The sequence below is a fragment of the Adiantum capillus-veneris genome, chromosome 15 (genome assembly GCF_014529385.1).
Source record: "Adiantum capillus-veneris isolate H3 chromosome 15, ASM1452938v2, whole genome shotgun sequence".
Classification (NCBI taxonomy): domain Eukaryota; kingdom Viridiplantae; phylum Streptophyta; class Polypodiopsida; order Polypodiales; family Pteridaceae; genus Adiantum; species Adiantum capillus-veneris.
In genome coordinates this window covers 38,783,729-38,807,269 of record NC_140945.1, presented here as the reverse complement: position 1 = coordinate 38,807,269, position 23,541 = coordinate 38,783,729, and the positions used below count along the sequence as shown (strand labels likewise).

At 45.1% G+C, this 23,541-nt stretch overlaps 1 protein-coding gene across 2 annotated transcripts in view; it reads right to left on the bottom strand.

The window, feature by feature from the left end:
* The window catches only part of LOC147440549 (uncharacterized), a 58,335-nt gene that overhangs the window by 6,867 nt on the left and 27,927 nt on the right, over positions 1–23,541 (bottom strand). For both annotated transcript variants that reach the window (XM_086530266.1, XM_086530265.1), the window contains exons 3-5: positions 21,830–22,290; positions 21,650–21,730; positions 21,462–21,560 (exon numbers count right to left, since the gene is read on the bottom strand). In XM_086530266.1, coding sequence (XP_086386392.1) covers positions 21,462–21,560; positions 21,650–21,730; positions 21,830–22,290 — 641 coding nt within the window. The remainder of the gene's footprint in view (positions 1–21,461; positions 21,561–21,649; positions 21,731–21,829; positions 22,291–23,541) is intronic.

The window sequence follows — 23,541 nt, the reverse complement described above, 5'->3', positions numbered from 1 at the left end:
CACTCCCATCACCTGTTTTACCTGTCATATCTGCATTTTTGGTATAACCAACCATACCAAACTGTGTTCCAGGCACTCTAAATTGACCATAGGCACCCTCAAAACCTAGTTGGACACCCATGTTCCCGTACATAAGGTTAACCATGCCTGGTTACATTGTCGCAGTAGGAGCCTGTAAAAACTCCTGCATCCTTGGATTGTTGGCCGACTACTGAAACATTTCTATGCAACTACGCAGTTGAGCTCTAAACAACATGTCCTCTTCTTGAAGAGTTGAAGGAACTTTCGCTGTGCCATGTGAGGAAGATCCCTCTTCAGGTACTTGGTCTCTCTTCTCTACCATAATGATAAGCTTTGTGTTGCTTTCACCCACAATAATCCACGCTGCACTTTTTGAAGAAAAAGTGACTATCTCGTCGATGGAATCATATAACCGGTCTGTACATAGTAGAGAGTGGTACTAATTCAATTACTTGTTAGCTTCACACAGAGCCCTGAGAAGAAAAGAGAGCACAGATGCGTCCAACACAACTAGATAGTCACTGTGCACACAAAGACCGACACCCTATAGGCCCCAAAGACTGGCGCCCCTTTCGATATTTCTTTATTCAATTGAAAATAGACGATTCCAACACTTGGATCAAACTCTCACCAAGCTGTTCAAACCTGGTTGAGATCACACGTTTTCCGACTTGATTTCGGCAACATAACAGCACCAAAACCCCTGTAGGTCAAAAGTACAGCTCTAGGACCGATTCCCTCACATTTTAGAAGCTTTACGGTGAGCTGTATCAAAATTTCAGTGTGCTGTAATTCCCTGTTTTGTCGCTGCCTGGTGCCCAAAGCCCTGTCTACAAGGCCTTCCCGAGGCTCACCTGGTGATTTCTTGCAGTTTAAGTGTGAAACCCTAAACCTGCAAAAAAAACAGCAGGCTATAATTCTCTGTTTTGAATTGTTTTGAGTGGAACGAACACGTCTACGCATGTCCTAGGAGCTCCCACACGCAACGGGACAGTCCCCTATGATTTGGACAAGTTCTCACGCAAAATCACTCTCCAAATTTGTAACCTTTCGCGATCGAATTGTGCAATTAGCTAATCCGGTTCCTATTCAGAAGGCTCTTGCCTTGGCAAACACGCATAAAACCCATAGAATTGTACACGATTATCTGAGTAGCCCAAGTAGTGGATCATTACCATATGTGCAAAGGGGAGAGAGAGATGCACGAGAGGAAATCATCGCGCTACATGAGACAAGGGAGGCAAGCTTTCCATTAGAGCTGCAGAACCTGAAAATCCACCACAAAACTGAAAATGCAGCCTTTTCCTCTCATATTGGGGGCCCCTCTCTTGGGATGAGACTTCTGGAGGGTGTGTTGGCCAACAGGTTCACCTCCTACTGACATGTTCCAATTTGCCCCTTTGGTTCAGTTCCTACTTCCCACTAACTTGTTAATGACTTGCCGAGTAGCCCAAATTTCATTTTGGCGCTCACAAGCTTCCATACTCATCATAATTCGGTGCTAACTGGCCCAACCAATTCCTGACTAACCGACCTAGATTCCCAATGTGAGAAACGCGTTCGACCGGAGCCGTTTCACATTGGCCATGCAATGTCCACTTGCACCTTTTCAAGGGTTTCAGGGAAAACAAGTAAAAATAAAATAAATAAAAATATTTAGTACATATTTAAAGAAGGCAAGAGGAAAAATACACCTCCTGGTGACAGGTTTTCTCCGATTCTTGTGCTTGTAAAAAGATTCTCCCTAATAAAGATTCTCTTTAAGGGGGCGGACCAGCCCATCTTATGTCCCCCATACTATGTCGATCTTCTCCCTCGTCTCCTTTGGTTGAAAGTTTATTTATTTCAGCTCTCCGGATTAGGACAAACGAATTTCCAAGAGCAAGAGCCAAGAAAAATAACTCTCTCTGTTGAACGAAAGCAAGGATGTCTCTTTCTCTTCTCCAGCATACTCTCCTGATTATACTACTACTTCTACTTCTCATACAATATCTCACAAAGCTAATCCTCTTGATCTTATTCACTCCGATGTATGCACTATGCCTGTTAAGTCTTTTGGTGGTGCATTGTATTTTGTTACGTTCATTGATGACTATACTAGGAAACGATGGGTGTATTTGTTGAAAAGTAAGAGTGAGACTTTTAATGCTTTTAAGAAGTTTCATGCTTTTGTCACTACACAAAAGAGTACTAAGCTTAATGTCTCAAATCTGATAACGGAGAAGAGTATGTATGCTGAATTTCAGCGTTTTTGTGATGAAAATGGGATTAAAAGGGAGTTGACAGCCCCTTATAATCCGTCTTCTAAAGGTGTGGCTGAGAGGTATAATCGTACTTTATGCGAGAGAGTGCATTGCATGTTGTCCACCGCTAATCTTTCCCAAAAGTTTTGGGGAAAGGCATTGAAAATTGCAGTTCATATTTGCAATCGCTCTCCTAATAGTAGGTTGAAAAATGACATTCCAGAGGAGGTTTGGTCTGGCAAACCTCCCTCTTATGATGATTTGAGAGTATTTGGCTGCAAAGCTTTTGTTCACGTACGCAATGACTTGAGAACAAAGCTTGATATGAAGTCCATTAAGGGAGTCTTCCTAGGTTATGGGGAAGAAGGTGAAATGGGCTATAGAGTGTGGTTACCACAGTTTAGAAAGGTAATACGCAGCCGAGATGTAGTGTTCCAAGAATGCTACAAAATTTGATGCTGACAAGAAAACAGTCAGATTTCAGCCTTCCGTGACACCCATTGATGTTGAAAAGAGCCTCATGATGCATTACCGCAAGCTGAAATTGATAATCAGCCGATTAACCTTTAGCCAAAAGAGGTAGGACATGATATTGATGCTCCTAATGAGGATGGACAGCCACCTGAATTGGCTGAAAATGATTTTCAGCAGCATGATAGAGCTAAAAATGAGTTGCCTTATGATGTAGAACCGTTGCCTGAGAATGTAGATCATTGGGTACGTAGGTCAACTCGTTTGAGAAGGAAACCGCAAAGATTTAACCCCTCTTTGAATCATGTAATGTTGACAGATGACGGTGAACCTCTTCCATATAAAGAGGCCAAATCATGTCAGTCAGGCAGTAAGTGGGAGCTTGCAATGCAAGAGGAAATGAAATCCTTGTATGCAAATGATACTTGGGATCTTGTGCCATTGCCTAGAGGGAGAAAGGCTCTTCCTAAACAAATGCATGTACAAAATTAAGATTGTGGATGAAAAACCCAAGTACAAGGCAAGATTGGTTGCAAAAGGATATACACAAAAAGAAGGAATTGATTTTCAAGAAATCTTTTCCCCTGTTGTAAAGCTTACAACTTTACGTATCCTTTTTGCTCTTGTTGCGGTGCTTGATTTGGAATTGAATCAAATGGATATAAAGGCAGCGTTTTTGCATGGTGACATTGAAGAGGACATATACATAACCTGAAGGTTTTGTAGTTCCTACATGTGAGGAACTTGTATGCAAATTGAAAAGGGCTCTGTATGGTTTGAGACAATCATCACAACAGTGGTATAAGAAGTTTGACACTTTTATGCTGTCTCAAAGCTTTAAACGCAGCCATGCAGATCATTGTTTGTATATGAAAAGGGAAGAAGATGGTAGTCCCGTCATACTTGTTCTTTATGTTGATGACATGCTGCTTGCCGAGAAACATAAGACTAGTCTTGATGCTCTGAAACGTAAGCTAAATTCAGCATTTGCTATGAAGGATTTGAATGATGCAAAGCATATCATGGACATGCGTATTAAAAGAGATAGAAAGCTGAAATTGTTGTTTTTATCTCAAGAAAGGTACCTTGCAAAAGTACTTGACAAATTTAATATGGCTGATGCTAAGCCTCTTGGAGTACCTTTACCTCCATACACTAATCTTAGCAAGGCAAATTGCCCAAAGGAAGAGGTGGCATTGAAAGCAATGAAGGGAATCCGTTATGCATCAGCTTGTGGTTCTCTTATATATGCTATGGTTGCCACTGGTCCCGACATTGCTTATGCAGTGGGAGTTGTTAGTCGATACATGTCGAATCCTAGTAAAGCGCATTGGGAAGTTGTCTAATGTATTCTGAGATATTGAAAGGTACACAATCAAAGTGTATTTGTTATGGCCCCAAAAACGTGAGCTCTCTCACTCTCTCTGTTTTCGATTGCTAGCGCTTCTTCTGTGTTGCACTGTGTCTCCTTCTTCTTGCCCCAATCCTGCACTACATCGCGACACGCACCTACCGGAACCCTTCGCTTCGCGCTTTCACAAACATCGATGACTTGAACTCTGACACAGAGATTCAAGCATCGATGACTTGAACTCCGGCACATGGGTCCAAATCAAGTATCCAGAGCACCAATTGCCCCTCTTTGTCGCTCATGTGCCTCTCTCTAGCTGAAGCATGTTGTGGCAATCTCTACCAGGCTGGAAACTGAGATCCAAGGCCATTGTGGCTGCCGCCGAGTGAACCATGCCAATTTCTTGAGTAAAATCAATGTCTCTGCCGTCGTCGTCAAGCTTGCCTTTGCCTCTGTCCTTTTCTATGCTCTTCCATTTGCCTTTGACTTTCCAATTCCGAGACCAATGGATACATCATATACCTCCCTCGAGCACTTCGACCAAGGCAGCTAACTAAGTGCTAGTCCAACCACTTTCCATAGCTGATAGTTGATCAAAGATTACCTTTAGGTTTAAACACACCTCATTGGCCTTTCCCTCTACCGAGTCGGGGCACTCCATGCATTTGCTGCTCACTACCCCCAACCACCGCATTCCTCCCCACATGCCACCGTTTCAAAAAGCAACTCGGGGAGGGGGGAAAATGACCAGTCCAATAGGCGTTTCAAAACGCTAGAGCACAAACACAACCACCAGTCCTCTCGCTAGAGCACAACTTGCAGGCTAGACAAGCCGTTCTTTCCAATGTGTTTCAAAGCACTATGGAAACAGCAGCCACTAGCAGGCCTTCTTTACTGCTTCGCAAAATGCAGGCAGATCTCCCCCCCCCCCCCCCCCCCCCCCGAGGTCTCCAAGTTCACAATGTATCGAAACGCAACACAAAGGGCTCAATGCAGATTGGAGGAAATTGGGCATTAGCCAATCGAGAGGAAGCGTCTTAAAGTCTGGGCCACTCCGGAGAAATGCACCTGCTACAACCAAAAACGCTATTTCTACGCATTGTTCTACCAAGGGGTAAAACAAAGGAGAAAAAGAAAGAAAGCAAAGAAGGGCAGAGACTCAAGAACTTGAGTAAGAGAAAAGCCTTCTTAGACGTAGATTGCAAGTTAAGAACCTCAAGAACCCCAAGTACCCAAGAACTCAGTGCATGGTCATCACCCGAAGCGGCATGGATACTTTGCGTGAAGGTGATGAGAGTGGACTTGGAAAAGAAGAAGTTTCTACACCCCACTCCACAATTTGATTCGTATGAGGAGGAGGACTGTTCCCCGATCCTTTCCCATCCCCATCTACGCCACGGATTGTACCAAATCCTATGGAGGCTTTGGTCAAGACGATGATGCTACAGCAAGAGACTCAACGTGCCGCCATCGATCATGATCGCGAAGAAAGAAGGGCAGCTATAGAGCACGAGCGTGAGCAAGCACGTGAAGCTCAACGCATAGTGGCCGAAGAGAAGCGCGCGGCTATGGAGATAAGAGCAAGAGACGCAAAGAGATCAACCCATGAAGGAGTTGGTCCTACAGGTACTCTCCTCGAAGTTCGAGCCCCTCAAGGAGGTGGGTGAGTCATCAGGTAGCACAAGTAGAAACGCGGATTCCAACAACCTAGTCGCTAAGAAGTTGACATTCAGTAAGTATGATGGTAAGATGGATGCTTCTGTGATTCATTCTTGGTTGCATCAATTTAATGCTTACTTTGCGACGATCAAGAAAACAAGTAATAGTAAATTTTGATTACTGCCATGCACCTAGTAGGTGATGCCATTAATTGGTATCAAGCTTGGCAAGAGTCGCAGATGGTTGAGCACCTTGAGCATGCCGAGGACGGTGTACCCCTCTCTTTCAGTTGGGTCGACTTCCGAGACAAGCTCAAGGCTCGCTTCATGCCACCACAGTACCTAGATCGGTTAAAGGAAGAATGGTGTGGTCTCAAGCAAAATGGATCTCCTGTCCTGTCCTTTTCTAACCGTATTTTGCAAATTGGCATCCAATTGCGCAAATCGGGTGCCGAACGAAAGGAGGCTTTCCTTTTTCGGTTAGACGAGTACATCAAGTTTGATATGCAAGTCCTTAGCCCTACGGTTTACAACATGGCAGTGGCGATTGCTCTCGCCCAAGAAATGAAGCACAACAAAGGCAAGCCTAAGGAGGCCAAGTCGTCTTAAAGTACCTCTCAGAATCCTCACAACCCAACTAATGGTTGTCACGATTGTGACTATGTTAACAGCAATACATCTACTCCTAGTTGGAGATACGCGAAGTGCCATGCCAAGGAGGACCCCTGCGCTTGGATGGTCACACCCCTTCGCCAAAGGACATGTCTCTTCGCCAAATGCCACACTCCTTCGATGACTGGTCACACCCCTTTGCTCTACGGGTGCAACTCTTCGCCCAATGGTTGCAGCTCTTCGCCGAAAGGATGTGTCTTTACGTCTAAAGTCGCGTCTCTTCACCATGAGACGTGTCTTTTCATTTTTGTCTCTTCGTCTCCTATATAAGGAGCCCTTGTATCACACATTCAATCAATCAAGCACAGAGTCTTCTAAGTCTTGTCTCGAGTACAGTTCAAGTTTCTTAAGTCTTAATCATGAGTTTAAGTACTTAATAAAGGATTAGTACCTAGAATCCTCACAGTGGTGTCAGAGCAAATTTTTTCCGGGACCCGAAGGTTGTGAGCCTCTCACCCTCACCGCTACCCTCTTCCCCCCCCCCCCCCTCTTGGAGTTGCATGGAAGCAGAAGAAAGATGGTACGCATGTGCATACAAGCATGAGGTAACATGAATTTTTCTGTTCCAATTCTATAAATAAAGACAGAACACAGATGTGTGTGCGTAGCGTACCCAGAGAGCCTCGTGTACCTTTGCTCGGGTTGTACTCCTTCTAACCGGCCCTCGCACTCCTTCCCGCGAACGGGCACACGACAAACAACATGCCCCTTTTTCTCCGTGCTTGCACCTTTTCCAAGGGTTGTGCCCGTTTGAAGTTTGTGCACCCTTTCCCCAAATCATGCGCTGCTGCGCTGGCTGAATGAAGGGCTGAATCGCTGGCGTGCTGGCTGGGCTGAAACGCTGCATGCTCTTCACGCACCCCTTCCCCAGGCACCCCTTGGCACACCCTCATGCTGAAACGCTGAAATGCTGAAACGCTTCCATGCTGACACGCTGAAACGAATTCTGGAAACGCTGGGCAGATTTCTACGCTGCTGAATTTCTTATGCTGGGCAGTTTTTTTTACGTTGGCAGCTTGTCCAATTCAACGCAAGGGTTTTTATTAAAAACACCCGGCCATGCACTTGATTTGAGTTGGCCGCCCAGAACTAATTTTTTTAAACACATGTGAAAACACCCAAATTTTTTAAGCCAATGTGAATACACTTATACTTTTTTTTAAAAAAAAACTCCCATGAGCCTACATTAAAAAAGTTTAAAAAAAACTTACGCTAAAACCGGGCCGTGGTGGGGCGGTAGGCGTTTGGCTGTCACCCGAAATTCTTTACTTTACTGTAGACACACAGAGGAACTTCACGAATAAGCCTGTGACTGGAATTCGACACTTCAAGACAAACCACGGCCTGGCAGCTAGAGCGCCACCAAGCAGACAACAACACCCTCTTGGCTGCTCCAAAGCAGGCACCGGTAAGGGTCATAACCTCACCAGTACAGGTGCGTTTTCAGCGCTGTGTATGCGCTGTAAATTGACTGTTTTTCAGCCATACAGTCGCTAGAACCATTGGGAATAGTGCCCCACTGGCAAAGGACAGTTAGGGGACTGTTTGGGGCTGAAAACAGGGCAAAAACCAGTAAATACAGCGTGCTGAATTTACTGTTCGTGGGAAGGAATCAGAGGGTTTATGCCAGTGGAAGTGAGTTCCAGCAGGGAAATTGGTTTCGCGCAAGTTTTTGGACAGTTATGCTGCCGAAATTTGGCCAAATCAGGTAGCATCTAGTTTGATACAGGTAAAGGATTCCCAGGACCTTACTTTGTAATTTACCCTCTCAAAGAATAAAGAAATACCGAAAGGGGCGCAAATTTTGGGGCCTACAGGTTGTCGACGTCTACTAGGGGCATTCTAGCTTCCGAGCCGTGTGTGTATTCAAGTGTTAATTCCCGTCGCAGGTTCCCTTTGTAAAGTGCTCTGTGTGTGTGTCTAAAGTAAAGAATTTCGGGTGAAAGCCAACGCCTACCGCCCCACGGGCCGGTTTCATACGCTGCCTCTCCCTTGTTCTGCTCTATGCGCGCCTTCTCGATGCGAACCAGTACACGAAATTCCTCGCTGAAATTCTGTGGGTGAATTTCTCTACTCAAAGCCGGAAGTGATAATTAGTCCCGATTTCCCGACTCCAGAGCGCGAACTTATTCTAGAGGCATTTTCCGCTTACGGAGCACCAGTCCCAGAACCTGTTCCCGACCTAGAACTTGCACCTGTTCATGTTCCTTTTGAGACGTAACCATGCCAAATTCCCAGGATGGAGGTAGTCAATCTGACGATGCCCTTACTCTTATCAAGCAGCAGATGGCCACATTTTCCATAAGCCTCGCATCATTTCACACTCGCTTGGATGAGATGCACACGGAAAACACTTCTCGAAGTCGACCTATTGTTTCTCGAACTACTAATGCAGCATCTTCAACACCTTCTTCTGAAGCTTCAGTGGACGAACCAAACGAACCAGATCCAACTGAAGAGGTAGACAATCGCGAACTTCAATTACTTTATAAAATTTTTAATGTTACACAGAAGAAGAAGCTTGATGTTAAACTGCCGGAACCGTATAATGGTCGCCGCGACAAGCGCGTGCTGGACCAATGGCAGTTCAAAATGGAGGTTTACTTATCAAACACAGATTTGATCGAGAGTAACAAAGTTGTACTTGCTAGTTCTCTGCTCAAGGACACAGCATTTGTTTGGTGGCAACGACGGGTTGCTGATGGTAAACACACACCTTCTTGGGATAAATTCCGGCGTGCTATTGCAAGGCGTTCGAACCTGCCAATGCGGATTTTCATGCCGGGTCCTCTCTTCGCCGCCTGAGCCAGACAGGTTCCTTGGCCGCGTACATCACAGAGTTCCAAAGGCTAACTCTGGAGATAGAGTGTCACAAAGCAGGCACCACGTGCCAATAGAAAAGAACAGACTGAACAAACTCTTCACACTTCAATAACAATTGAACTGAGAGAGAGAGAGAGAGAGAGAGAGACGACACGCGACACGGAGTGGCGGAATTCCACCCCAGAGAGTATTGGCCCCAAACCTTGGCGCCCCTTTCGGTATTTCTTTATATTGCATCATCAAAGTACAAGCCGGTACTCCAGACTCTGCACCTTCGTACTGAAGCATGCCAGAGAATGAGCCCTAGCCTCATATTTAAAGGCCCTTGGCCTGAAAAGCAGTTATAGTAAAAAGCCTTTAAAACTCAAAAGCTTCTGGTCCAAAAAGCAGTTTACATGAAAAACTTTCAAACTCAAAAGCTTATGGTCCAAAAAGCAATGCCAAAAGCTGCCAGCGTAATTTACGGAAATCCGTACACCCTGCCACGTCATCATGTCAGCGCAATTTTCGGAATTTGTCTGCTGCCTTAGGGTTAGGGTTAGGGTTTCTAGCAGAAATTAGGGTTTGCAGGTTTTAGGGTTAGGGTTTTCAGAATTAGGGTTTGCAGCAATTAGGGTTTCTGGCAGAAATTAGGGTTTGCAGGTTTTAGGGTTAGGGTTTCCAGAATTAGGGTTTCTGGCAGAAATTAGGGTTAGGGTTTTTTTTGCACTCGGGCAACCACGTCATCACTCTGTGACACTTCCTCTGTTGCTTGTTCTTCTTAGGGTTTAGGCCCCTCAGCCGGTAGCTCCGTTCTTTAGTAGGTCGACACGTCAGCAATTTGTCACATCTCCCCTTCTTGAAAGAGAGTAATCGTCCGGGATTAGAGCATATCTGCAAAACAACTCAAGTTAGTTCAAAAATTTCCGAGGGTCATTCCGAGGGACAATCAATTTGCTCTTTTTATTAAGGAGTTAGCTTCTCCTTTCTGCTCTTTTGATCAAGGAGTTAGCTGCTCCTATCGGCTGTTTTGATCAAGGAGTTAGCTTCTCCTTTCGTCCAGATCGAAACTCTTGATATTCCAGCGTAGTAAAATTAGCCATCACACCCAGACCGTACTGATCTTCCTCGGGTGTCTTGATGCACAAAAATTACATACCCAAGCAATCTCATCCAATTAGGAATATTCAGTGGTTGGCACATCACAATGCAACACAAATGCTCACATATGCATGTTACAAGACATAGAAACATAAAGCCGCCGATGAACACTCCTCCCGCATAACCTAACAAGGTCCGGGCCGGGAGATATTCAACGACTCCCTCATCACTCCTCCCGCATAACCTAAAAAGGTCCAGGCCGGGAGATATAGAGGCCTTTTACAACCAAACGCCCCCCAGACCGCAGCCTGCGTCGTTTGGAGGTGCTGAGAGTAACCACTGCTCAGACTTCTTAATACTCCTCCCGCATAACCATCCAGGTCCGGGCCGGGAGTCACACCGACAATTACTTTACAAGCATACAACCAAACGCTCCCCAGGCATCGGTCTGCGTCGTTCGGAGGTTTTCAAACATACAACGAAACGCTCCCCAGGCATCGGCCTGCGTCGTTCCGAGGTTCAAACAATACCAAAACAGTATTTCTCACTTCTCCACCCAGGAGTAAAATCACCAATCATTGAAACCAGTATCAAACCAGAGTCAAACAATTCAAATCGGCACCAAAACAGTTTCAAAACAGATGCCATCCATTTCAAACAAATTCCAAACAGGATCACCAAACAAGCTCAAACAAAACTCAAACTTAAAAAGCAATCTCGACATCAATCGAGCTCGAAAAGTCGACTGACTTTCCATCCTGAAACCTGCACCAAAAATTAGGGTTAGGTTCATTCCATAAGGTCATAGCCGAGCACAGCATGGTCCATCAGCTCTTGGACAAACAGTGTTTCTTTGGCGGCGATAGTAGTCCCAAGATAGCAATCGCACTCGGTCTCCAAGTTCATCTGCTCGTGAAGAGACATCTACTGGGAGATGTCGAGAAACTTCAAGTTATAATCTGCTAGGGTTTCCATGGCAAGCATTTCAAGATACCCCACTCTGCCAAAAGTTGCACTCCGAAGGAAGATGTCAGAAACCATATAACTTCGGGCAAAAAATTTCTTGAAAGCTTGCCAAGTATTTGGAGTATGCTGCTTGGTAGCTATAAAAATCACCATCTGCATGGCACTGCTTCTGAAAAAACAGTGACTTGAAACAAATCTGGATCCTTCTCTTGCAAGTGATCTTAATTGGCTTATGCCCTGTAAGACACTACGGTGAAGACGGGAGCGCGCCTGATGCGCGATGAAGTAAGGGTGGGAATGGCTGATATGTCCGGGTGGGAGTGCGCAGATATCCTCGAATAAAGCTCTGTCTGCTCTTTAATAAGTCCGGGTTGGAGGGCGAAGATATCCTCGAATAAAGCTCTGTCTGCTCTTTTGTAGGACCGGTATGCTTTCAAAAAAGCACACGCCTGATGCTCTGATACCACTGTCACAAAGCGGGCACCACGTGCCAATAGAAAAGAACACATTGAACAAACTCTTCGCACTTCAATAACAACTGAACTGAGAGAGAGAGAGAGAGACGACACGCGACACGGAGTGGCGGAATTCCACCCCAGAGAGTATTGGCCCCAAACCTTGGCGCCCCTTTAGGTATTTCTTTATATTGCATCATCAAAGTACAAGCCGGTACTCCAGACTCTGCACCTTCGTACTCAAGCATGCCAGAGAATGAGCCCTAGCCTCATATTTAAAGGCCCTTGGCCTGAAAAGCAGTTGTAGTAAAAAGCCTTTAAAACTCAAAAGCTTCTGGTCCAAAAAGCAGTTTACATGAAAAATTTTCAAACTCAAAAGCTTGTGGTCCAAAAAACAATGCCAAAAGCTGCCAGCGTAATTTACGGAAATCCGTACAGTCTGCCACGTCATCATGTCAACGCAATTTTTGGAATTTGTATGCTGCCTTAGGGTTAGGGTTAGGGTTTCTGGCAGAAATTAGGGTTTGCAGGTTTTAGGGTTAGGGTTTTCAGAATTAGGGTTTGCAGCAATTAGGGTTTCTGGCAGAAATTAGGGTTTGCAGGTTTTAGGGTTAGGGTTTCCAGAAGTAGGGTTTCAGCAATTAGGGTTTCTGGCAAAAATTAGGGTTAGGGTTTTTTCTGCACTCGGGCAACCACGTCATCACTCTGTGACACTTCCTCTGTTGCTTGTTCTTCTTAGGGTTTAGGCCCCTCAGCCGGTAGCTCCGTTCTTTAGTAGGTCGACACATCAGCAATTTGTCACATAGAGACTCTTAGTCCCTCTCATAAACTTCACAGCTTTATCGACGGACTTGAACCCAACTTGAAGGATGATGTGCACAAATACAACCCTACCACCTTGGATGCTGCAATTGCCTATGTGGAGCGTCTTGGCGATAATCGGCGCCCTACACGGAATTTTCTCCCCGGTGACAGATCTTCAAACAGCGCTCGCTTTTCACAGCGCAATCGCAGAGACAGCTATAGCCAAAGTCAGCAACATCAGTCTCAATTCAGACAGCAAGCAACGCAACCTTATTCAACTTCAAGGTTCTATTCTCAAGATCAACAATCTCAAAGCAGATCTTCTTCACATGTTCCTCCACTTGATCGTGGTAAAGGACACGATTTTTCTCAAGATCGGCATTCCAATACTCAGCAAGGCTCTTTGTCAAATGGATCTTCGACTTCAAAGAAGGAAGGATTATGTACAATTTGCAATGGTAACCATATACCTAGATGAATCCAGGATAAGCCCATATTCACCCATAAAGGAAAGTGCAAGGTATAGACCCATGGTAGTCACCCACAAGACAATATAACCATCAGCTCCATCATGCATAGTATTGACTAAATACCACGACATCCCCACTAACGTCATCAGTGCCCAATAGTGGATGTAGAACTAGGTACTAACATATGCTCCCAAACACAACACCACACACACACGCGTGCGCGCGAGCATACATCAACACAAAGTTCAACGTACTGAGTTTCTGTCATGACTCCAGAGATCAAGGGCGAACTCAGCCATAATGAAGCCTAGCACTAAAAGAAATCATTTCTCATGTGCAGACTAAGCGTGAGTTACGACGAGGAGCTCAAGCGGCATTCATCTATGCCACTCAAGTGACACAGGACCTCAAGACCCCAAAAAGATACTCAGGTTTGTTTAACAAGTATGAGCATCTTTTCTTGCAGGATGATCTTCCACCCCATCTCCCTCCCAAGCGTCCGGAGGATCATCGCATCCAATTTATGGAGTGGGCACAGCCCATCAGTAAGGCTCCCTACCAACTGAACAAGTCTCAAGAAGCAGAGTTAAGAGCGGCAACTCACCGAGTTAGTGGCCAGGGGTTTCATACGCCCTAGTGTAAGTCTTTTTGTTGCTCCCATTTTGTTTGTTCGCAAGAAAAATGGGTCATCTTGTTTGTGTGTAGATTACAGGGCACTCAACAAGATGATCGTGCAGAACAAGTTTTCAATGCCTCGCATTGAGTTTATCCTCGATAGGCTCAATGGCACGAAGGTGTTTAGCAAAGTCGATCTCAAAAGTGGGTACCATCAAGTAAGGTATTTAAGGGCGACATCCATAAGACGGCTTTCTGCACCAAGCGGGGGCAATGGGTGTATGTCGTGATGCCTTCGGATTGACACGTGACATGGGTATATTTAACCGTCTCATGGTAGGTCGTTTTGGTGAAATTGGCGTGTGTGTTTTTATTTTTCTAGCTGACATTCTCATTTCTTCTGCCTCATGGGAACAGCATGAACAGGATGTAGAAAGGGTTTTAGCCTGGTTAGATGAGTGTCGACTGTACATTGCAGCTAAGGAATCATAATTTTTTCTTACTGAAGTTACTTACTTGGGCTATATCATTTCTGCACACGGTGTCAAGTTGGACCCCTCTCTAAGGTAGAACAAGTTCGCAATTGGGATTTGCCCCAAACTGCATATGATGTGCAATCTTTTCTTGGTTTCTGTCGAGCATATAATTCGCATATAAAGAATTTTGCATGCATTGCCGCACCCATGACAGATGTTTTGAAAGGGGTAAAAACTCGCCAACAGCTCGTTGTTTTACCCGAGGCAGCCATTGAGGCTTTTGAAGCTCTCAAAGTTGCAGTGATTGAGGCTCCGTGTCTCATCCTTGCCCTCTTGGGATAACCCCTTTGAGGTATGGACGGATGCAAGCAACATTGCCATAGGGGCTGTGCTCCAACAGCATGACCGTTCGGTTGCATTTCTTAGTAGGAAGTTGAATAGTGTTGAAAAAAAATTATTCTATGTATGATAAAGAACTTCTCTCTGTCATTCATTCTCTCAAGCATTGGAAGCATTTTTTGTATGGTAGAGAGTTTATTGTGAAACTAATCATCAAGCCCTCATATGGCTTCAGTCTATGCCTAGTGCACATTGGAGTGACCGCCAAGCACGGTGGTCACAATTCTTTGAGCAATTTGGAGGTTTGATTGAGTATATTCCAAGTAAAGCTAGCCCTGTTGGCAGATGCGTTAAGTCGCAAAGGACAAATTTTGGCTCTAGAGACAAGTTTAGCCGTCTCTATTCAGGGAGTCTCTTTTGACAGCATGAATAACAAGTATGCAGATTCCGAGTTTGGTAAGCAATGGTTGCAGGCTCTGGCTTCCCAAGGGCCTAGCAACTATTTCATTCGTGAGTCTCTAGTATTTTCCCCACCGTCTATGTGTGTTGGCTCCACTTAGGCAAGCCATATTGCACGATGCACATGATTGTGAGAGTGCGCGTGTGCGGAAGCGTGAGAGGGGGGAGAGAGAGAGATAGTAGACACAAACGCAAGAGATGGTGAAGAGGGGGCGATCAGCCCCCCAATGACTACCAGAGCAAAAGACCCAATACAATCAGATGTGTGATCTCTGTGAGATGAGAGATGTGAGATGTGGAAGTGGGTACCCCCCTGCCCCTATATATAGGTGCCCAAGGGGAGGTAGGGCAAGGCCTGATAAAAATCCCCACGACCCAACAGAAAAATGATATATGGAAATATGTGGGCGCCCGGCGGACATGAGTGGGCGGTCGGCCCCAAACTTGTACGGCCAGACCAGGAGCAACCTAGGCTAGGTAGCCAGCCAGGAGACATACTAGCCGTACAAGTAATGCCCTAGACCTGTGAAGCAACAGAGTTGTGTAAGTCTAACACCCCCACCGGATGGTGTCCTGTCAGTAGGTAGGGTAATCCAAGATGAGGGGAAAGCCAGACTCAACAGTCTGCGCTGTGGAGGGCCTCTGAGAAGAGGTGTGGTCAGACCAAGCTGTCTGCGCCGTAATCATCCTGTATGAAGAAGGGAAGCCAGATTGAGCAGTCTACACTGTGAAAAACCTTTGAGAAGAGGAAAGGCCAGACCAATCTGTCTGCGCCATCTTGTCTGTATCTCCTGCCTCCAATCCTCTAGTGTCAACCAAAACAGAATCCACGCCAACAATGCCACCAAACCGCAACTCGGTGTGGCTCTCAATGTGAATGAGCTGGGAGTGGCCTACTTCCCAAGTCGGCGGATAAGTCGGTTGTAAGGTTATCGAGGTGAGTGTAAGCAACTCTAAAGGTAGCAATCCAAATGATCAGGAGTGTAGAAGAGCAACTGCACTACCATCCAAGCCAAGCTCCGGGTGACTCCGGATGTAGTCGCGGGATGCCTGATCTCCCACATCTCGCGGGTAAACTCTCCAAGAGAGTCCATAGCATTGAAGTCCCACTCCAGTCTGTAGATCCAAGCAATGAACCTGTACAGGAAGAGATCCAAGATCCTCTCCCTAAGTCCATGTAGATGCTCCTGTGTAAGCAAGTGATCTGACATATCGAGGTCAAGTGGTAAGTGTATGTCCACCCAAGATGGTGGTGTCCTCTCTGGGAAAGTCGGAATCCCATATGCCATGAGCATGGCCATATCTCATGTGAACTCCTCTCATGAGTGCATAGGTGTGTCCATAGCAAACCACAAGTCACCACCCCCTCTGGAGTGCGCAACCGCCGAATGATGGCTGGAATGAATGGATCTCCCAAGGATCGTATGCCCGTAGATGATCAAGCCGATGTCGAGGATACCGTGTATTGCAGCAGTCACTGAGAGACCGCATGGACCACCATCGGATGGTGTCCTGGCAGGAGGTAACTTCATCCTCTATAAAAATCTCAAACCATGTGGCTGTTGTCCACCCAAAAACACAACTGCGAGGTGATGAAAACGCTGCTGTCCAGTGATTTCAGCGTGCTCATACGCTCCCAATAGGATCCGGAGTGCTGCAGATGGTGTAGGAAAGGGTGGTGAATTACTGTCACTGCCCAGATGGGCTGAAAACAGAGAGAATAGCAAGGGGTAATGGCTGAAATCTGATGAAGACGGAGAGGATACTCACCGACAATGCACCAAATGCAAAGCCAGGTAGGTGGTGGCGAGATCCGGGGTTCAGAAGCTGAGCGCTGTCTTCCTACTGCAAAAATGCAGGTCAATTTGCAGTCCACTTTTCCTGCACTTGTTAGCACCAAAAACCTTCTGTTTGCTTAAAAAACAAAGGCTTGATGGGTACCCTAGGTGCCCAGCAACTTGTGGAAGGTGTCAACAACACAAAGTGACCAATAAAACCGCTGAAAATGGGCTGAAAACCCAAAAACGCAGATCTGGCTGACAAATGCAGATGGAGCAGAGGAGGTTTCCGGCAATGTAATGATCCCAGAAGTGAAGCGCTAGTAGCCTGATGCAAAAACACTGACTTGATCTGCGAAAACGCAGCTGGAGGGCGATCCTCCGCGACGAAAAACACAGATCTCATCGTGCGCCTGGTTGTTTGCAAAACGCTGCCAGAATTTGCATGAAAACGCTGATTATGCTGATCTTGGGAGGAGAACCTGATGCAAAGATGCGCTGTCCAAGGCCATGGAAAGCCTAAGGTGCTCATACCATGTCCTGGCGACTGATACCATGTGAGAGTGCGCGTGTGCGGAAGCGTGAGAGAGGAGAGAGAGAGAGAGACAGTAGACACAAACACAAGAGATGGTGAAGAGGGGGCGTTCAGCCCCCCACTAACTACCAGCGCAGAAGAACCAATACAATCAGATGTGTGATCTCTGTGAGATGAGAGATATGAGATGTGGAAGTGGGTACCCCCCTGCCCTATATATAGGTGCCCAAGGGGAGGTAGGGCAAGTCCTGATAAAAATCCCCACGACCCAACAGAAAAATAATATATGGAGATATATGTGGGCGCCCGGACAAAAGTGGGCGGCCGGTCCCAAACTTGCGCGGCCGGACCAGGAGCAACCTAGGCTATGGGTGGCCAGCCCGGAGACATACTAGCTGTACAAGTATTCCCTAGACCTATGAAGCAGCACGGCGGTGTAAGTCTAACAATGATACACTCACGGGTGGGCACAGAGGCATGAATACCACTTTAGAAAGGTAGAAAGATTCTTTTTTTGCCCTAAAATATGGAAAGATGTGTTTAAGTATGTCACATAGTGCTCCATTTATGTCAAAAAGTAAAAGCTCCTCGGGGTAAGCAGCAAGGCCTCTTGCTACCGCTGCCTATTCCCAACGGGCCATTTCAAGACATTTCTATGGATTTTGTGACTAACCTTCCACCTAGTTTGCATTCAAGGAACACTCAATGTTTGACAATTGTTGACCATTTCAGCAAATTTTGCATGTTGATTCCTTGTAAGGCCACAGTAACAGCACAAGATGTAGCATGTACGTTCATTAAGCACTGGTATCCCCTTTGTGGTTTGCCAAAGTCAATTGTGTCAAATAGGGATGTTAAGTTCACGTCTAATTTTTAGAAAGCACTTTTTGAAAATTTTGGCACTAAATTGAATTTATCATCCGCATTTCACCCACAGTCTGATGGTCAAAACTGAGATCTACAATCAGTTGGCTTTCAACGTTTTGAAGTCATATGTGCATGATCAGCAATCTCATTGGGAGCAGTATCTCCCTTTAGTGCAAGCAATTTTGAATGACTCATGTGCCATTGGTAGAACTCTGTATGAGGTAGCATTTGGCCGTCCATTTGAGTCCTTGTTGACTCGATCAGTCAATCAATTGCCTGATGCCAATGCTGAGAGCCAATCTTTAGATGATATTGCTGAGAGTGTGAAGCTTCGGCTAAGCAACGCTCAAGAGTCTTATTCTCGTCAGGCTAATAAGTATCGTCAGGATGGTACTATCAAGGAAGGGGATTGGGTCTACCTTAGGATCATGAAGCAACGTCTCAAGCAAGTAGGAAAGAAGTGTCCAAAGTTGTCTTTTTATGTATGGTCCTTTTCTAGTCATTAAAAAGATGAATGAGGTTTCTATGAAATTGCGGTTGCCTAACTCATGGTCAATGCACAACGTTTTCAATGTTTCTTGGTTGAAGTTGTTTCAGGGAGACCCACCAAAGGACATTTCGGAAGAAGAAGAACCAGAGATCATTGATGAAGCAAAGGTCAAGGAGCCGGCACAGATCCTTTTGCATCGGATTCGCCATGGATCAAAGAAGCAAGCACGACAATACATGCTGAAGTTCAAAGATCGAGGAACCAACAAGGCAGTGTGGGTCAACGAAGCATTTTTCATAGACTAACCGAAGTTGTTGGCAGACTACAAGGAAGCCATACAGCTCGGTACCAATACCACAGCTTGAAAAGGGGGGGATGTCACGTCCACACCTAACCCTATGTGCATGTGGACAAGCTAACTCTCAGTTCTAGGGTTTAGGACAGCCTAGGAAGTGTTATGGCACTTTTGTGAGCCTGTTTACGGGCCGTGCATGTCCAAGCACTTGAGAAGTTGCACACCCTCTGATTGCACAACCATGATCATTAGCATGATTACCCAGTACCCAGCATGAGCATAATCCACCGCATGAGCACCCATTTTTTAAAGCATGTGAACCACCTCTTATAACTTCATAAGTGACTTTTACACTTATTAATTATAAACCAAATCGTGGCTGAAGGGGAAATTGATCGACCCAGCTTGGGAGAGCTATATAGGCATGGCCCTGGCGCATGGACAAGGCAGGAGACCAGAAGAGAGCACAGGCATCCGCATGTAGCAGGCACTCTAGCGCTTTCCTCCACAGCGGACCAAGCACCAGCAAGTTGGCAATCTGGAGATTCTCTCCAACAGCGTTTTCAGCCTATCGCCAGCCCACTGCCCCAGCGTTTTTAGCAGACCTGCACCAGCGTTTTCATCAGATCTGCATCAGCGTTTTCAGCAAACCAGCAGCAGTGTTTTCAGCAGGACAGAAGCAGCGTTTTCACTTTCAGATTTCAGCCCTAAAGTCTCGGGACCAGCCCGTATCGGATCAGCCAAGCAGTTGCAGATTCAGGTCGGATCAGCCAGCACTTTTATTCCCTTTCAGTTTTCAGCCATAGCATCGCCGTCGACACCGTCATCGCCATTGTCGTCGGCATAGCCTTCATTTAGCATCATCGCATTCAAAGCATTGTACCAGTCTTTGTGCAATTCAAGAAAGTACCTCTCTAGCCATAGAGAGAGGGGCCCTCAGGGGGGTGGGGGGTTTGGAAAACCCATCTGGTGTCGTATCTTCTCTCTCTCTCTCCTTAGCACTCTCACTCACTTGCACTCTCAGTGTTCATACACTTTGTTTGGTGATTGCACATTCACTCTCTCTCTAGCACGGAAGGCTCTCCCTTCCGCTAGGTTAAAAGGAACCTTGAGCACTTACTGTTCACTCATTCTAAGCCGCACACAATCATTCGCTTCTGCCACACATTACAATAACTCTCGCTAATTAACTCTTGCTGAATCAGTTAGGATCCAACAGGGGTTCAAAGATTCTTCCAAAGTTCATGAATGCTTTGCAAATGGTTTTGAAACAAAAACTAAGCAATTTAGAAAGCTCTATTCAAAGGGTTGTTACATGAAGCAGCTTTAAATCTAGACTCTTGTGGAGTTTTCAAACGAAACACGATAGGATGGCACGTGAAACTGGCAAAAGTCTTCCCCACCTACAATGGTTCACTCTGTAATGCTCTTGAGGAGACAAGATTCATTCGAAGAAAGAAGCCTGTATTTTTTTTTTTTCCCAAAAGAGAAAATCTTTCTATTAAAATCACCTCAAGGGCACAGACCCCAAGGTAGAATTACATCAGAATAATACAGAGAGAACACCATAAATGGTATCACCAAAAAATAAAAACCTAGGGCAATCTAAGATACAAGATTGCCTCAAATCAAGGCTAGATATGGGGGTTAAGTCTTGAAGACCTCCTAGGAGTCTTCAAAGACTCAGTAGACTTCTTAGCAGTTCTGAAGGCATAAATTCAGCTTATGAGCGGCATTTTCCTTCTTTGGTAGAAAGAAGCCTGTATTTAGGCCTAGCACTTTCAGCTAATCAAAAGAAAGAATAAAGCAATTCGTTGTAACTACGTGACCCAAGGCCTCATTCAAGTAAGAAGGAAGGCCAATTTGCAAGGACAATCAATCCTAAAATAAACTAATCTTTCTCATGCTTTCAATTTTCGTCCAACATCACTCTAGTTGAATGCTTTCTGTCCTAAGGTTTTCACATGATTGAAAGCTGCAAGTGGACATTCCATGCTTCTGTAACACAAGGAGGAAAAGCGTCCAAACTTCTTCAGGTACACCCTTGCTTGTTAAGACGAAGGCGAGTAACATTGTCTTTCACATTAAGAATCCTGAAAATTGTAAATTCAAGATAAGTGTTAACAGTAATTAACAATTTGGGCACTGCACCAGGAAGGTCCATTGCATTATTGTACACTGCTTCATGTGCACGAGATCAAGTGCAGGGTTCTTCAAGGAAAGAGAGCCACTTCATGTGCACTTCTTCAATCAAGGGCCACACACGTTGCAACTACATCCCCTTTACCTGGTTATTATCATCAAGTGGCCCTGATTCCTTAAGAAGCATGAAGATATTCCAGCTAGTAAATCCCTAGTATACTGACCAGCTGAATTAAGAGGATCAACAGTAGAGAGGTTTCATTGCGAAGTCTCATTAATTCTATGCAGAAACAAGACACGGCCAGAGGAATTGAGAGGATTGTTAAGAGGTAAGAACCAAAGAGGCCCACTAAAGCAGGCCAAGATCACACTTCGCTAGATCGCCAAGGATTCAACATCTCAACCTCAGTTTATCAAATTTAGACATGAACTTTAATAACCATGACCATACCCGGAGCACTTCTTGTTGAAATCGTTTTAAAGCCAAGAGGACCTCTTCCTTTTTAAGTTCATCATCGTAGCCTTGTTTCTTTGAAGGATCTAGCAGAACCTACAATATAACAAAGGCAGAGTTCCCATAAGCCATAAACATTGTCAAGCCAGTCTAGATACATAAGGTAACCTGACTAATTCACATGCCTCGTATGCATTCTGCAGGCGTTTGAAGGCTTCTTCTGCAACAGAGTTTCCGCGGTTCTTATCTGGATGGACCAACATCGCCTGTTTTTTCCACAGTTTGATATTTAGAAGCGTAGATATTTGATATCTCATTTCACCAACTTGCAAAAATGAACTTCAAAATATCTAAAGCAACTTGACCTTTTTCTTGTACTCTTTCTTCAACATCACAAGATCCACTTCCGCAAAGCGTGACAACTCAAGAACTGCATAATGATCTTTACAGTTCAAAAGGCGTTCGACCTCCTTATCAACAGCACTAGATTCTCCATCCGTGGCATTTACACCCCTTACAGTTCCCGAATCAGTTTGGTAAGAGCTCACAGAGGGATTATCATCAGAAGCTTCAGACCGTTTGCCTCTCCTTGTTCTATAATTGGTTGATTTATTTGAGTGGTCCTCATGTGTCGCCGTGAAATCTTGGGCACTACTATCAGTGTCATTTGAATGCAGCAAGGATATCATCAGACTGCTGAATAGGAATGAGAGATTTAAACACAAGAACAAACTAAGCCATCCTCCCACAACCTTTGCAGAATACATTGAGTATAATAGCCCAACAAGCAATGCCGGCCGTGGCTGGTCCGCATGAAAGAGAATTCCTGGAAACCAAAAAACAATCAAGGCAATAGAAGATTAAAGACTTAAAATGTAAATTCAAAATCAACGAACACCATCTATACTACTTGATTTAATTTTTTTTTAAATGAAGTATTTGTAATTCAATTAGCTCATCTTGGCAGTGTACCAAAAGCTCTTCCATAGCTCTTTTGGCATATTTCAGCTTAATCTATAGTGATTGAAAGTTGCATACTGATGACAAGCAACTATAGGATTAGAGGTTACCACTTGGCAGAACCTTTGTTTTTTTCCTTTTTCTTTTTTTTTTTTGCAAAAGAAGTGGGGCTCAGTACCCTTTTGTATTACGTAATTAGAGTTACAGGCCCGAAAGCATTAGATCTGCCCGCATGCACACAGAATATAACGGATCTGAGTGAAAAAACCCCTGAAATGTCCAGCATCCACAAACTTACAAGTGATACAGAGTTACGAAAGATTGGGTGAAATTACAAAAACTGGGAAAAACTACCAGTGATACAGAGTAACAAAAGATGGGTGAAATTACAAAAGCTAGGAAAAACTACGAGTGATAAGAGTTAAAAAAGATGGGTGAAATTACAAAAGCTGGGAGCAAGTAACAGAGCTGAAGCAGAAACAAGCCACCAGAACTCAATAGGAAGCCGAAAACTCCACCAAAGAATGTCCGAGAGCAGACTCCAAGTCTCCAAGGCCATGAAAACGGCGCATCCAAGCAGAAAAAATATCACCGCTTGGCAGAACCTTTGTTCTACATGCACAATTCTTTTTGGCACGGTGCTCCCCCCACCTTGCATCCAATTGCTGTGGCTGCCCGCTGCAGCACTTCCAAATCTTGTCGCCCATCAGCACCTTATAACTCGCAGGTGGACTCCCAATATCACCGCTTGGCAGAACCTTTGTTCTACATGCACAATTCTTTTTGGCACGGTGCTCCCCCCGCCTTGCATCCCATTGCTGTGGCTGCCCGCTGCAGCACTTCCCAATCTTTTGTCGCCCATCAGCACCTCATAACTTGCAGGTGGACTCCCCCCTGCCCCTTTTATTCTCTTTCCCTTGTTTCCTTCTTCTGTATAGGTTATTACTTTCCTACTTGTTTGTTTTCTCTCTTTTAGAGGAGTTCTGAAAATAATTCAATTCTTGTGTGTTTTCTCCAATGTTTGTTTCAATCCCTGGTGCCTCTGTGTGGATTGGCAAGAGGGGCGGGTCAGGTAAGTGTTATGGGGTGATGATGGCATGGCAATTATGATGTGGCA